At 42.7% G+C, this 16652-nt stretch overlaps 1 protein-coding gene across 1 annotated transcript in view; it reads left to right on the forward strand.

Moving 5' to 3' along the window:
* Positions 1 to 16652, forward strand: part of SYNE1 (spectrin repeat containing nuclear envelope protein 1) — a 415690-nt gene that overhangs the window by 37478 nt on the left and 361560 nt on the right. The window contains exons 9-13 of the mRNA XM_074990362.1: positions 4914 to 5051; positions 5821 to 5985; positions 10681 to 10793; positions 11343 to 11511; positions 15961 to 16057. Coding sequence (XP_074846463.1) covers positions 4914 to 5051; positions 5821 to 5985; positions 10681 to 10793; positions 11343 to 11511; positions 15961 to 16057 — 682 coding nt within the window. The remainder of the gene's footprint in view (positions 1 to 4913; positions 5052 to 5820; positions 5986 to 10680; positions 10794 to 11342; positions 11512 to 15960; positions 16058 to 16652) is intronic.

Here is a 16652-nt window from a genome sequence, read left to right on the forward strand (position 1 = left end):
GAATCCTTAGGAGATTAACTGAATGGGGTGCCAGACGCAAGAGGGGCCAGCTGCCCAGACACAGGAGGTGCTGGCAGTTTGCCCTCAGCTTGGGAGGAGACAGGTCCTTAGGCCAACTTTTCTAAGGGCCCAGATGCACAGGACTCAGTTTACAGGGTGGGGGCAGGGCTGCCTCTGTGGAGCGAGTGCCTCATACCCCTCAAGGCGAATGGGAGAAAGATCAAGGGTTTCTGGGACATGGGTGCAGATGTGATGCTGGCCTAGCCCAGAGTGGTGGCACCAGACTAGGTGATGTCCAACTCCCACCTGACTGTGACAAGTATGGACGGGATCCCTGTCAAGGTGCCCATAGCAAGAGTGCACCTGCACTGAGGGGATAGGGAGGGCCCCAAGGAGGTGGGCATGCACCATCATTTGCCTGCTGAGGTACTAATAGGGGGTGACCTGGAGAACTGGCCTGGTGAATGTCCCCATGCCCTGGTCTTAACTCACAGCTAAAGGAAGCAAGTGGTGCTCTACCCTGGTTCAGGGGAGGACACCCAGCTGGAGCTATAAGGTCCTACCCTGGGAGACAGGGAGCCCCAAGAGAAGGGCTTGTCAGGTCTCTGGTCCTGGGACCAGGCAGAAGACGGGGAATCAGTTCCCATCCCTTCCCTGCATGCTGAGTTCCAGGCCAAGTTGCAGAGATCCCTCCTTGCAGAAGCTGAGCGGCCTGGCCAGCCTCAGGCCAGCCCAACCCCTGAGGCAAAGGGTCTGCAGGGAGAGATTACTGTGGACAAAGGCATTCCTATGTTGGGAATGGGTTCCCATATGGGAAAGTGGAGCTGTGGGGGGGTTCTGGAGGCAGCTAGTGGTTCCCCAAAGTTATTGCCACAGGCTGCTGTACCTGGCCCATGATGTCCCGCTCTCAGGACATCAGTGGATCCAGTGTACCAGGAAGAGGATGTTACAGAACTTTCTCTGGCCAGGTGTCTTTACTGCTGTCTGTTGATATTGCCAGTCCTGCAACCTCTGCCAAACGGTAGGAAATGCCTGTGACAAGGGAAAAGCAGCCTTGAGGCCACTACCTATCACAGAGCAGCCTTTCCAGGAAGTTGTCACGGGTATAGCAGGGCCCTTCAGTAAGCTGACCTGTTCCAGGAATACATTTTGGTGGTGGTAGATTTTGCCACTCGCCACTCTGAAGCAGTGGCTCTGACCTCTGTCAAGGCTGACACCGTGACAGATGTGCAGCTGTCCATTTTCAGCAGAGTGGGGTTCCCCAAGAAGGTCCTTACTGACCCAGGGTTCAACTTCATTTCAGCACTGCTGCAAAGGTTGTGGGAGAAGTGTGGGGTCTAGCACACCTGGGCCACAGCCTGTCACCCTCAGATCAATGGGCTGGTGAAGAGGTTCAATGAGACCCTAAAGCAGGTACTGAAAACTTTGCAAACCAGCACCCAGAAGACTGAGACAAGTACTTATCCCACCTGCTGTTCGCACAGAGGAAGGTGCCCCAGGAATCCATAGGATTCTCACTGTTTGAGCTGCTGTATGGGAGGAGAATGAGGGGACCCCTGGACTTGCAAAGAGCCAAGTGGGAGGGGAAGGCCTCTCAGGGAGAGAGATTGGTGGTGGAGTATGTATTGGCCTTCTGGAAAAGGCTTGCTGAGCTCAGGGGCCTGGCCAGGGCAAACCTAGACAGGGCCATAGAAAGAAAAAAGTCAGGTATGGCTCCAACGCCGGGGCTCAAACCTACACCCCCATGGACCAAGTGATGGTTCTCAGACCCATGCGGTGGAACAAGCTGCAAGCTTCCTGGGTTGGTCCCTTCAAGGTCATCAAACAGCTAAGTGAGGTGAGCTACATGGTGGAATTGTCTAACTGGTCTCATGACCACATCAACATGATGAAACCATAATGGGACAGAGAGAATTTGGTGCTGGCCACATGCAGGCACTGGGAGGTGCAAGGGGATGAACCTTTGGTGAATCTCTTCACTGGGACTGGAGCTGGCTCTTTCTTTGAATCTGTCCCCTTTCCTGATCAGCAGACGGAGATCAGAGAGGTGCTGTGTTCACACCAGCAAAGGTTCTCCAACCAGCTTGGTCTTGCTAACCTGGCTGACCAACGAATAGAGACAGGCATCCACTCTCCTTTAAAGTGTTCCCCATTCAGAGCCACAGGGAAAACAGCCCAGGACCTAGAACGGAAGGTCCAGGATATGCTGGCACTGGGGGTGATTCAGCCATCCTCCAGCCCCTGGGCCTCTCCTGTGGTGCTGGTCCCCAAAAAGGACAGGTTGATTCGGTTTTGTGTGGACTGTCACAAGATCATCGCCATCACAGTGTCTGATGCCTACTTCATGCCTAGGCCTGATGACCTTCTGGACAAGCCTGAGGGGGCCTGCTACCTCACCACCACAGGCTTCATCAAGGGATATTGGCAACTGCCACTGGATCCAGGTGCCCGGCTAAAATCGTTTTTTATCATCCCTGTGGAACTCCATGAGTTCCTGGTCCTGCCTTTCGGCCTCAAGGGGGCACCTACCACCTTCCAGTGCCTAATGGACCAGTTGTTGAGGGGGATGGGAAGTTTTGCTCTTGCTTACATTGATGACATCTGCATCTTCAGACAAATGTATGTCCCACGTCAACCAGGTGCTGGACCCACTTCAGGAGGCTGGGCTGACTATCAACGCAGAAAAGTGCAAGGTGGGGTTGGCCGAGGTGACCTACTCGAGCCACAAGGTGTGCAGTGGCTGCCTAAAGCCAGGGTCAGCTTAAGTGGAGGCCATCAGAGACTGGCCAGCGTCCCAGACTAAGAAGCAGGTCCAGGCCTTCATTGGGATGGCGGGTTACTACCAGAGGCTTGTGCTCCACTTTAGCTCCAGCCCTGCTCACGGAGTTGTGTAAGAAGCGTAAACCAGACAAGGTGGTCTGGACTGATCAGTGCTAGGGAGTTGTCTGTGCACTGAAGGAGGCCCTGGTTAGAGCCCCAGTCTTTGACAAGCCCCTTATGGGGTTCACTGATGCCTCAGACAATGGATTGGGAGCTGTGCTAATGGAGGTGAATGAAAAAGGGGAGAGGCACAGTTGTGTACTTGAGCAAGAAGCTGCTACCCTGGGAGCAGAACTGTGCAGCCATAGAGAAGGAATGTCTGGTCATGGTGTGGGCTCTTGGAAAGCTGCAGCCATATCTGTTTTGCCAGTGCTTCACGGTATATACCTATCACTCACCCAGACCTGGCTGCATCACATGAAAAGGGCCAATGCCAAGCTCCTGAGGTGGCGCCTGCTCCTGTAGGATTAAGACATGGAAGTGATCCATGTTAAAGGGAGCAACAATGTCGTAGCTGATGTCTTATCACTCAGGGAGGACTCTGAAATTCCCCAGCTCACTGGCTACATGACCCCACTCAGTTCAGTCTCAAAGCGGGGAGAGATGTGGCGACGTGGGTGTGTGTGTGTGTGTGTGTGTATGGTGATGGAGAACATGTCAGCAATGGAAATCCCTGATTTTTGTAACCTAGGCAACTAGGTAATACCTTTGTTTCCTGGGAAACATAATGAAGTGGGGAGGTGAAGCCTTCTGGTTTGCATTGGAAACTGGGCGGCTGGGGGGAGTTAGTCTTGGGGCTGGTGAGGAAAAAAGGAGGCAGGGTCCCACATATGGGAATCCTCCTCAGGGCCTCCTCTCCCCCATATGTATTGGATTGAGGGTTTCTGGCTGCTGTGCTGACAATTCTATAACACTCTCTGTCCCTGTCGGCTAATAAACCTTCTGTTGCAGCTGCTGTCACACCTAACTGCAGATGGGGTGGAAGGCCTGGTGACCCCCCACACTCCATAACAAATATGATTTACTCCCTCTGTAAACTCTGTCTTGAGTCTTGCTGTGGGAGGAGATGATTCAGGCCCTGAGAACAATCCTAAAATCATTGAAATAAAGAAGGGATTTTCTTTGCCTGCATGTTACTGTATTTTTCTTCAATCATTAAAATAAATATCTTCAGGTCACATCTGGTGCAGTTCTAACATGTGAACGTGGAGTAAGTCAGCTGGTGTAAATCCTGAAAAGTCCAATGAACTTTAGGAACGCCTCTGGATTTAAATTGTGTTAGGTCTAAAGAGTAGGTTTTAGCAGTTATTGTTACGCCGTATGTTTTTTTTTGCCTCACAGCCTAGCTTCTTATTTGGTCGGATTCAGCAGAGAAGTCCCAGTTCTGTGTATTTGGTGCTATAAGCCTTCATCTCAGAGTCCTACCAGAGTCAAAATACCTATTGATTTCAGTGGGAAAGCCACACGTGGGACAGCTGTAGGACCAGCTCCTCATAGATCTTTGAAGCAGGTGCAGTTCCCACTTTCTGCTGAAGAGATTATGTGTACAATGCATGAAATCCAGATGTAGGCCCTGATCCTGTAAACAAGCAAGTAAAGGAACACAAGTGAATAGTTTCAGCTCATTCTTGTGCATAAAGTTACTTTTCTTGAAGTTTGACATTGGTAACACCACATCATAAACTTCATCCTAAAGCGTCTCCCGAAGTATAGTTTTTCATAGGAGTTTCCAGGCAGGCCATCTCTGTACCAAATTTAGTTTTCTTGGCTTCTGAGAGAGGTTTCTTCTCCTTTTGTAATTTGCTAAAAGCTAATTGAATGTAATTGCCAGTTCTCTTCAACAGTAATTTCTGCCTTTCATACGGGGTTCAAGAACCTAATAACTGGAAGAAAACAAAGGAGTCCTGTAATCCTACAGTGATCCCTTGAGTCTCTTATCTTGTTAAAACCATTAATAGAAATGTCTTTCAGTGAAGTTCATAAATACACATTCCCATTTTGTCAATTCAAAACTGTGAAGTGGCCAACCTTACCCCATATATGTCCTGTCATTTCTTTCAATGCCTGATTGTACTGACTTTCTTTTCATGCAGTCATTTAAACACTTCCGAGTCCAGTATGAAATGAAGAGGAAACAGATTGAACTTGTAATCCAGTCTTCACGGAAAGATGGTAAATTGTCACTTGATCAAGCTATGGTGAAGCAAGCTTGGGACAGAGTTTCTTCTAGGGTAAGTTAAAAAGGTAATATACTCGATATATTTTGTTAAACATATTTTTTTAAAGTTTTGTCCAAGCAGAGATTAAATAAGGTATTTTAAAATAGGGCACCTTGCTTGAACTCCTTTGTTTTAGAAAATGCATTCATAAAAAAGGTAGTATCAAATATTTTCAAAGCAGAACTAGGTAAATTTCACAGTTCCCCTCAGACTGGATTGACAGAACAGGTTTTGCACAATACTGGACACCTTATAAAATTCTATAACTGATAATTTAAAGAACAATTTGTCTCTGCCTACCAATTACTGAATACTGTAGAATCTTGGAATGTTGACATTTGTCTTTTCTGAGATGAGGTAATGAGTAGAGGGCAGATGGAACTATCTAATGTATGAGATGTTCATTTTACAACATGGTTTCAATTTTTTTACACAAGCCTTTCATCACCTCATCTGTGGTGAAAGTACAGATTATCTGATTGCTTTTGGTGGTATACAAGTGTTAATAATATACATTTAGGGTAATCTGCACTATTAATGAATGACACTGCCAGGTATGGTGTATCCAAAACAAACTGCTGTAACAGAAAATTATACATTACCATCCTTAATCTTGTAATGACAGAAACTGAATATCTGCATGTTGATTTTATCTTTTACCTACTGGTCTTTTTGTTTCCTTTTTTTTGTCCTTGTAACTATTCAACACCAAGTTTGATTGTCATAAAAATGTACAATTAATCCTGGATAGAGATTCAGTCCTCTTCATTTTGTTTTCCAGCTCCTTGAATGGCACAAACAGCTTGATAAATCTCTTCCTGCACCTTTGGGTACAATAGGTGCCTGGCTATACAAAGCAGAGGCTGCTATTAGGGAAGAAATAGTCATTCAGCAAGCTCATGAGGAAACAGCAAATGCGATACATCGGAAGCTCGAACAGAATAAGGTACGTCTGTTTGAGACATCCCTACACGTGACATTCCAGTTTCAAGTATCAGAGAGGGAATCGTGTTAGTCTGTAGCTTCAAGAACAACAAGAAGTCCTGTGTCACCTTATAGACTAACAGATATTTTGGAGCATAAGCTTTTGTGGGTAAAGACCCGCTTCATCAGATTATTCCAGTTTCAGTGTAACCGCCTAGGATTATGGATGAATATTTGTGTTTCAAGCTGTATGAACTACAGATTTGTGTGGTAGGTGTTGTTTGGTTTGTTTTGGAAGTGATATGTGATGATGAGCAACTTGGTTGACACCTGGAGTCCTAAGATTTCCTTGATGCCACACAGTGGATTTTCTATATGACGTAGTAAGGAGGGTATATATACTAGTTGGATTGGTAGATAACCTCCTGGTAGTGGGTGAAGATCAAGTATCCATGCCTATTCTTTTAGATCTATCGGACAATACCTTTGATTATGAGATTTTTTTAAACATGTCTACAGATCCTAGAAGTAGTAGTTCAAATTATCTATGAGAGACTCTTTTTCTTTTCCTTTTGAGACATCTTAGAGCATAATATTCCATAATTGTTCAGCTGTCATGCAGAGCTTCATACTATTCCTTTCTATTACTGAAGCTAGATGAAAAAGTGAGGTAATGGAAAGACTACAACACTTTAAATATGCTGATAACTCACACTGCAATACGTTTTAACCTAAGTTCCTTTCAGGTCAATGGTTGATAATCTCTGGCCTACTGGCTGCATGCAGCCAACTGCAGTTCTACCTGCGGCTCGAACCCCCCCGTCCCTACATGCCTCTTGAGAACTGAGGCGCTGGAGCCCCACACTTCCTGTTCCTCCTCCTCCCTCCCAGCACTTTTGAAACGTCACAAGTTTGTTGATTCGCACTCCATCCCTGCTCCTCCTGCCCCTTCTCAGTGCCAGAATGCTGCAAATCAGCTGTTTGTGGATTGTCAAGCTCTGAGAGGGCAGGGGAGGAGCACAAATTAGGTGATTTCGGGGCACTCCAAAAGTGCTGGCAGGGAACCGAAGGAGCAGGTAAGTGGAGGGCCACAGTGACACAGTGTGTAAGAGGTGCTTGTGTGGGAGTAGAGAGGTAGCATACAGGCTACATGCAGCCCACTGAGATGAAGGAAGGTCACTCATGTAGCCCACTTACTAATCCTGGTTGCCCATCACTGCTGTAAGCTGTGCAGCCAGTGGGTAGATATGCTCTTCTGGCCCCAGCACCGAACTACCTGCCGGGGAGGAGGTGCCTCTGCTTTACAGTCCCAGAATGGAATTGCCACAAAAATAATCTGACAAGGATTTATTTAAAATTATATTTGTGGTACTTTTGATGTCTTTAAGGCATACAGTACGTGCATTAACAACAAGCTTTTTGTAAATCTTGGCAATAGCATGAATGTCAGCTTTGTTTTTGCTAGAATAACTCTTGGAAGTCTAAAGATACATATTGTGAGCTCTCACATCTTAAGTAATCACCCATAACAAGTAGACTTAGTGCTTATGTTAGTAGGGCTACGTCTACACTAGCCCCAAACTTTGAAATGGCCACGCAAATGGCCATTTCGAAATTTACTAATGAAGCGCTGAAATGCATATGCAGCACTTCATTAGCATGCGGGCGGCCGCGGCACTTCAAAATTGATGCGCCTCGCCGCCTCCCGGCTCGTCCCGACGGGGCTCCTTTTCTAAAGGAAGGGGGACTTCGAAGTAGGCAGGGTCCTTTCGAAAAGGAGCCCCGTCGGGATGAGCCGGGAGGTGGCGAGGAGCGTCAATTTTGAAGTGCCGCGGCCGCCCGCATGCTAATGAAGCGCTGCATATGCATTTTAGCGCTTCATTAGTAAACTTCGAAATGGCCATTTGCGTGGCCATTTCGAAGTCTGGGGCTACTGTAGACACGGCCTAGATGTCAGATAAATTCTTCAAGCCTAATAGGTAGTGCCTGTGGGTTGGAGAAAGCATCAGTAGGAATTAGTAGGAACCGGTTCCCTTTATTGTGTGAGTTTGCTCATCTTCTGTCACTCAGGTTCATGACACAGGGGTCATGAAAGATCCTCAGCTGCTTAAGTAACAGCAATGACTCACTGTGTTTTTTCCAACTCTGCTTTATTTCTCTCTGCTAGGAGCCTCACCACATTATGCTTGCCTTGTCACATACACAATGGATTATTTTAAGAGTTGCTACATGACATTGCATATTATATGGCTCCTTAAGGTCATTCTGAAGTTCCAACTAATACAGAACTTAGTATTATTATTTTCATTATTACTGTTAGTATTATTATTAGTGCTTATCAGTGCATTTTAAAGTATATTTTGCCTTTTTAGACACCATCCTGAAAAAAACTTTTCATGTGCTTAACTTTATATCCATAAGTAATCAGTGGGATTACTCACAGTTGTTCATCTCAGAGTTATACATGCATGTAAGTTTTTGAAGGATCGTGACCTTAATCATAGTAATTCACTTGGGGAGCAAGTTACATCTGAATGCCATAGTTTTCACTGGCTTCCAGCTGATTAGTTGGTGGGGTTTCAAGTACTGGTTTGACTTATAAAGCTCTAAATAACTTATCTGTTTAAAGATCTCAGGCTGTTTACAGAGCCCAGCAGGTTGGACTTTGGGGGCTGGAATAGAAGTGTTTACTGAAGTGCGGCATTTTACTGTCCTGCATGGATATTCTGGGAGCAAACTAAAAGGTTCCTAGTTTTCACTAATATAAGTTGGTTAGAAGAAGATTATGTCAATGTGAACTAGGACACTGTTTCTCAACTTTTTTTTTTTTTTAATAAAAAAACTCCTTTAAAAAAATTGCAAGTACTCCCAGAGTTCTTGTCCCACCAGTTGAGAAACAAGGTCCTAAGGTAATCTGAGGTCTTGAAACAAGTGCCATTCAAACCTTTGCAGATTATTGTGCCCTTTTCAGGAGTCAGATTTGTTGTGTATGCCACCAAGTTACAGCTCACTTATAAACTACTTACACAAACATGCAAAAATATCACAGAAGACTGCTGCTGAAAACTTGTTGACTTTATATCATCTCATTAAATAAATGATTTGGAATAGAATTATTGTAGTTACATTTCAGCATAAAACATATGAACCAGTGGAAACAAGTCATTGTCTGACTGAACTTTTAGGCTGGACTGACTTTACTAGTGTTTTTATGTAGCTTGTTGTAAAATTAGGCAAATATCTAGATGAGTTGATGTATCCCCTGGAAGACCTTGGTGTATCCCCAGGGGTACACATACCCCAGTAGAGGAACATTGAACTAGGACACTTTGAGTTTGTGCCACTGCATTCCATGTGTGAGCAAGTTTGCAACACAACAATTTATTGGCCAGTGGTGCTCACACCCCTGTACTCTAAACTGTGGGGTAATGTGGACAAACCCTTAGAGACAGCTTCCCTCCTTGCATGGCAAGGTGGCACGTGCAATCATCTGAAATGTTTGTTCTGACTTCCCTCATTTAAATGAGAGGTGGCTAGTTGCAGGAAATTCTCTGTGAGGGCTTAACATTTCTGAATATCATTTATCCCCCGTGCCTGAGAAAACCAGTACAGCCTCCTTCAGAGATACTGTGAATTTATCACTTCTCTCAGGCTTTCTTCCAAAGAGGAGGATTGAGTAGAGTCAAGTCGGATGGTAGGGAACAACGGGGGTAACGGATACAATTTAGTGAACTGAGCTGATAGAAATGTATACATTTATATGCTGTTTCCCCAGTGCTCAGTCAGAGCAGTCTTTGGAGAGACGATATTTTAGTACATTGAGAAAATAGACATTTGAGATGAATTTACTAGTCTGCATTGTGTTAACCCAGCTCCCTAAATTGGGGGAGAGGAGGAGCTGTGCATCACGTTCAGCAAAGAAGTGTACAATAAGCTATTTATTGCCTCCCATTCAGACAGCCTTCTGAGGACTTGACATCGTTATGGTTACCTTTTTGGAAACTGTTGCCAGTCATTCATTTTAATAAGTAATCTCCAGGAAGCCCTTTGAAGTGGTGTTGCTTGGTTACTATAGAAATGAGCTGTTATTATGAGGCTTATGCTTGTTTTTATGTTTTCGTAAGTCTACAGGTTAGGTACTGAATTTGGTTTAGATTTGAGTGATATTAGCGTAGAATCACTGAATCTTCTAATGCTGAGAGCCTAGAGTTCACATCACTTTGAATATTCAGTAATCACTAGACCTCTGAATCTGCTGGCTTTGTGTGGGAGAGGGGAGGTAGGCTAATTTTGTAATATTTGCACTGCACTTAACAAAGGCTGGCATTCAGTAAAGACATAAACAGTAAATTTAGCAAAACTATTTACTTGTGAATTTTCAGCAGTTGCAGACTTTAGCTCAGATTAGTTCCAGATAAGCAAAAATCACTGTTTCTTTAAATCTCTGAAAATTTATTTGAGGCAGTGCAAGTGCCACCATCTATTTTAAAAACTGCCAGAATTATAAGACACAGCTTTAGCAGAACATCTCATAAGGTACTTTCGCTGTGCAGATGCTCAAACTGCTATATAATGGTTTTATATTAGGCATTAACTTGCATGCAAATGTGACAGCATGTTCAAATACTTAACTACATTGACTCATCACTGCAGCCTTAAAATCATGCTTATTAGCTAGCCCACTGTGAGCATTTTCTGTCTCTTCGAATCAAACCAGGACCTGCTTAAAAACATAGATGGTTACAAAAAGGCATTCCAAGGGATCCACCGGGCTAGGTCTGTTAATGGAGTTCCTGTTCCACTGGAGCAGTTAGACGATATGGCAGAGAGGTAAGATACATTTCAATCTTAAATAAAACCTGCTCTGTGGATGATGAAGAACCTGTTTGCTTTATAATTTTTTCATGTAAAAATCAGGTTTTATATTTGGTTTTTAGTTAGGAATAATGAGAGAAGCAAAAGATGAGAAATACATTATCATAACTGATAAAACTCAGTTTGGACAAGCAACTGTTTTTCATAAAGGAACATTTTTGCAGCCTAGGTATGTTTTTACTCGACACAGGAAGGAACATTATGTAACAACACTTACAAGGTTTTGAGCAAACTGGAAGAGGGATGTCTTGCTAACTTAGTCAGAGACCTAAATTGATTATTTACTTCTGTGTAGAAACAGAATTATAACATGTTTGCTTTTAATGAGCAGACTTCAGAGAGGCTGTCATACACAATTAAATATGCCTTCAGGCTTTGCATTAGATCAGTGAATACAGATATAGCTCAGACATAACAAGGTAGCTTGAACCTATAGAAGAATCCCTCTGTTCTTCCTGCATATTGAATGTTGCACTTTTTTACTATGGCGTGATTCATTCCTAGGTTTAATTTTGTTACATCTACGTCTGAACTCCATCTGTTGAAAATGGAGTTTCTAGAACTGAAGTACCGTCTGCTGTCACTCTTAGTCCTGGCAGAATCAAAGTTAAAATCTTGGATTATCAAATATGGAAGACGAGAGTCCGTAGAACTACTTCTACAAAATTATATTGTAAGTTCTTATTCTTCTTTAATATACAAATTTTAAATATTTGTAAATAAATAAAGCAAATACATAAACAAAGAAGTTATATTTGCCAGTCACCAGTTTTATATGAATGATATGTTTAAGAAAACATCCATTCAAAGATCAAATTCTTTTCCCCTGTGCGTATCCCCAGGCAACTCTCTCTGCACAGAAGCCATACGCAAGGGCAGGAATGGGAGTGGAATCCTCACACCTAATCTGGAGCTTCCCCATAGTGATCACTTCCTGATTCTGTGGGGGTCTTTGATCAGCAAATCCATGTAGTTCTGAGCTTGTAAATGCACCATAAAAACTGAGTCAAAAGTGTGCTAGATAGGTAAGAGGTTAGTTGCCATTGACAAGTAAACTGCTGACCTCATTGTCTTCAGAGACAATGTTGATGGAGTTCTGCATGGGACAGATGGTGTGAAGCTTTCTTACTAATTTCTATCCTCTGTACATAACCTCCAACTGAGCGCGATTACTCAGTACAAGGCAGAGCTGAATACAGAAACTGACAATATTACAAAATATGGCTACTGCTCCACTCATGCACATTTTAACCCAGTCATTATTTACTTATACAGTATTTGGATGCTTTCCCTGCCCTCAAGTGCAAACTGTATCTATCAAAGTGAAAATCATGCTGATTGCACCAGTGTTCCCTCTAATTTTTTCCATCCATGGGGAGAATAAATTTTCTTATGTGCATCAGGGCATGTGAAGATGTGCTACACCATAGAACCAGATGCTGCTGCCTCCGAGTGGCTCTGGGTGCTCTGGTAACCAGCTGAGTGGCCTCTGAATCTCTGCCCAAGCACTCAGCTTACAGGGAACACTAGATGGCACCCATACTACCTCCTTCACTGGCCAGAAATAATGTCCCATTTGTTAACTGCTTGACCTTCACCTGACTGGGGAATGTTGCTGTACTCCAGACCCTGTTATGTGCTACAAATTTAACCTCTCTAATCTGGAACTCTCTTGTCCAGCAACATGTCTGGCATGATTTTAGTTAGCTGGATGTCCACTTATCATGGGTGTGGCCAAGTTTCCTGTGGTCCCATAAAGTTTGTTTACAGCCACCAGTCCTGACTGTCAGTGTTCCATGCTGTTCTTTAGCTGTAATTTACCCCTAAATGTCTCCTAAGAGCCCAGCAAGCAGTTAAAGTGTTAGCAATATGTTAGAAAATATTGATGTTCTGTGGTCCATCACATTCTCTTGGCTGGCACCAGTTAGGTGTCAAGGCTGCTGGATGAGAGAGGTTCATCCCATACTCATGTGGCATACTTAGAGCCACTTAGCTGCTATGTTCCCAGTGTTACAGGCATTGGTTGCTGTATGCAGTGCTCAGTATACAGACCAGGTATGGAGTTAGAGAAGGTTTTAAAGTTATGGTAAATATAAGGAAAGGGGGAACCTCAGGCTGAAAACAAAGGGATACTGCATCTGTGCATTGACTGAACATGTTATTGTGTGAATCATTTTACAGTTTTTTCTGCATTGGTGATAGGCCTTACTGTGTATATATAGAGAGGGTGCCATTTCCATTCTGCAATATGACTAATTGCAAGTCTGTCCTATTGGATACCTTCCATTAACAGCCTCAAGTACCTTAGGATGGTGACTGCTGAATGCTGACTGTGGGTTAGTTTATAATACTTCCCTTCTGGTCCTGAGCTACGCCAACTTTGACAAATCTATGCCCAGAGTGGCAAATCAGTGCAGGAGTGGAACAAGCGCTGCTGCTGTTTTCTCATACCAGTGGACGAAGCAGACCAAGCAGATATAGGGTTTTGCGTATGTTCCACCCCCTTGCACTCTTCTGCGTTGGGAGGAGTACACAGGAAAATTAAAGCCTCTGTGGAGAAACAATGCCTGCAGATGTAGAGCTATATAATATCAGGGTCTTGGATGAATTGATGGATTTATAGCCCCACAGTCTATCAGTTTTCTGTTGTTTTTGGATCAGTCTTCCAATTGAATAATGTTCTGCTGCCAAAGACTGGACTATTGAAGGGCTTCCTTCAGGCATCAAATTGATCCTTTATGTCCAAAATAGCCTTTCACTCTCCTGTGGTATGAGCATTAGCAAATGGAGGCTTTCAGACATTTTAAAAGTTTGTCATTGGTTTGGACGTGCTTCTGAAACTCAGATGCTCATTTAAATCTTATGAGAAGTTCTTGAGTTCTTGTCAAAATGGGCCAGATTTTTCACGATAACAGGCCTCTCTCTCTGATTATGTCTAAAGAGTGGCATGGGCTAGCTGCCTGAGTACGTTCACAGGAGGAAGGGTGGGACTATGCTCAGGAGTCTCATCCGAGCTGCTGCCTGTCTCACTATGGCTGTATTACTAGACACTAGGTCAAGTAGAGCTAACACATGTTTTCCTACCCAGGTCTGGGAATTACACTACCAAGCTGCTGTGTAAACGCTCTCTCAGATACTTGCTGGGTTTTTATTTCCAATCAAACCTGAACAGAAGCTATGAACTACTTTTGTTGTGATAGCTTGGAATTTCTGATCGGAGTTCCAGTTGTGTCTGGATACCAAAAAGAGAAAAAAAAACTGTTCCAAACATTTCATAACATGAATAAAGAGCTTTGGTTTGGGTCTGGGTTTTGAAGTAAGTCAGGGGTATATAGATGTGAATACTCTACTTTGAACAGTTTGCCCATTCCAGATTAGAATTGAGAGTAATGGAATTCTTGGTGTGCAATGGCTAGAGAACTACAGTCATTCATACCATCAGTGTGGCTGCTTTTATGAGCAATATAATCATAAGAGAAGTGAAATAATAGAGAGAAAAATATGTTTAGATCATTATTATTTTAGTAAGCAGAAAAAAATCTTATTTTTAGCTTTTAAATGAAAAAGAATCTTGGGTAGTAATTTTGGGTTTGATTTTACAATAAACTGAGTTTGGCCTTTGTATGCATTCCAAAACCAAACAAAATGTGAAGATACATTTCTAATAATATTAATAATTAATAATGTGAGGAACTATTGCATAATTTTAAAAAAAAACTAGAACATATCAAAGCAAGGGAATAAGTATGTGAGGACACCCAACTGCATACATAATAAACACCATGGCCGTTTCTACACATGCCACTTTCTCTGCAAGTGGCATGCTAATAAATGGCCTGAAAAATGCTAATGAGGTGTGGATGTAAATTCCTGGTGCCTCATTAGCATAAAGTTACATGGAAGAAGGGGCCTCTGGAAGGAGGACTTCCTTCTGCAATATACCCCAGGGGCCGCGCTTCTACATGCTGTTTCTACACGCTTCCTCCGGACTCCAAATCATGTCACCCTATGCTAATGACCACCAGGAATTTACATCCACACCTCATTAGCATTTTTGGTTCATTTATTAGCATGCCACTTTTGGAGAAATGGCCCTTGAGTCAGAACCTCAGCTAATGAACGCTCAGCTGCTGATAGGGGGTAAAAGGTGTTCTAAGTGTTTTCCAGTCCTTAGAGCTGCTCCGCTGAGGGAAAACACTCAACCCAGCTTAACATGGTCTGAAAGTTGCTTTATTCTTAGAGCCCTGTGCAGATACAAAATTTGTATCAACATCTATATCTGCAAAAATAAGCCACAGATATCCATATTGACATTCGCAGAGATGGGTAATCATGGCTATAAAGTGACTGACCACTTGTGAACAGGGAAGGAGTCAACATTGGTTGAATAAGTATTCCCTATAAATTATTTATGCTGCTCCATTTAAGAGCAAATGTTGAAAGAAGGATATAGAGTTTTAGCATTAACCCTAAAGGTAAAAACTTCTACAAAACTTTGTAAAGCAGCATACATTAATGTAGTGTTTGTTTAACACCTTGTTCCATCTATTCCAAAAGATGTGAATGTAAATTGAAGATGGATGGAGCATATTTTTAACTTTTCAATGAAATCTGTCCCTTTGTAGTGGGTCAGCATAAGGTGCTATTCTGACTTCCTGACATTTAAAAGTGTGTAGTCTTTCTGGTATCACTCTGCATGAAGATGAATTTTGCTCTTCCTGAATTTTTTTCACTTAGGTCTCAGCAGAGGATTTACTTAATAGTGACTCTTCACTCAGTTGTTTGGCTTTTGCTGAATTCTAAATGTAAAGAAGTCTCAAGAATTCCAGCAAGAAAAAGCATTTAACAGGTTGCCTTGCGAGCATGTTGAAGATACCCATCCAAAATAAACTACTGAAAAGAAAAGAAAAGAAAAGAAAAGTAAAGGAAGCCTTATGAAAAGAAACTGTCCTGTTCTGTCATTGTCAAACGGAACTCTGGATAGCACTTTGTAGATTGTGTGGGGTGGTTTGATGAAATTTGAGAAATCATATCTCAATGTAATTGTTTTTCACATGAATTGTCTATTATTCCTGTGTGACGTTTATTTTTTCCTCTTATAACTGTTTTTTTTCCTTTTCAGACTGTTATTGAAAACAGTAAATTCTTTGAGCAGTATGAAGTTACATACCAGATCTTGAAAAGGGCAGCTGAGAAGTATGCCAAAGCTAATGGATCAGGTAAATACCTTCATATCTGTTGCAATATCAAACCCATTTTAGTCTTTGTTGATTTTAATAACCTTTTAAAATTAGTTCCTTGGGGTATATTTAGAAGTCAGTTCCCAGGCTGCTATAATGTACTGTACTGTAGCTGTAATTAACCACTTGGGATCTGACAAAGCTACATTCCAGTGGCTTTCCTTCTATGTGTCTTGACTATGTGGTTGTTAGTACCATGCTGTGCTGGAATATGAAGAAATCTAAGTGTTGACTGTGAAATAGTTCTTCTACTTTCATCTTGTAGAAAAGTGCTCCTGATTGTAACTGAAGATGATTTTTGATTCACAAAGTATGAAATTCACTTCAGTGCAGAAAGCTAGCACAATGGCTGTGCCTATGCCCAATGCCTCTCAGACTTTGTATTGGCTCTAGGCCCAGGGATAAATTGCACTTACTTTGAATAACTTGAAGGAGATATAAAATGATAATATTTAAGAACTGAGTAACATTGGTCATCTGTACTTTGGGGGTTAAAAAAGAAACAATCTCCTCTCAGAGTAGCTGGAATGGAGATTAGATGACAGTCACAACAATAATAATAATGATGTATATC

This window comes from Carettochelys insculpta, chromosome 3, assembly GCF_033958435.1.
Source record: "Carettochelys insculpta isolate YL-2023 chromosome 3, ASM3395843v1, whole genome shotgun sequence".
Lineage (NCBI taxonomy): Eukaryota > Metazoa > Chordata > Testudines > Carettochelyidae > Carettochelys > Carettochelys insculpta.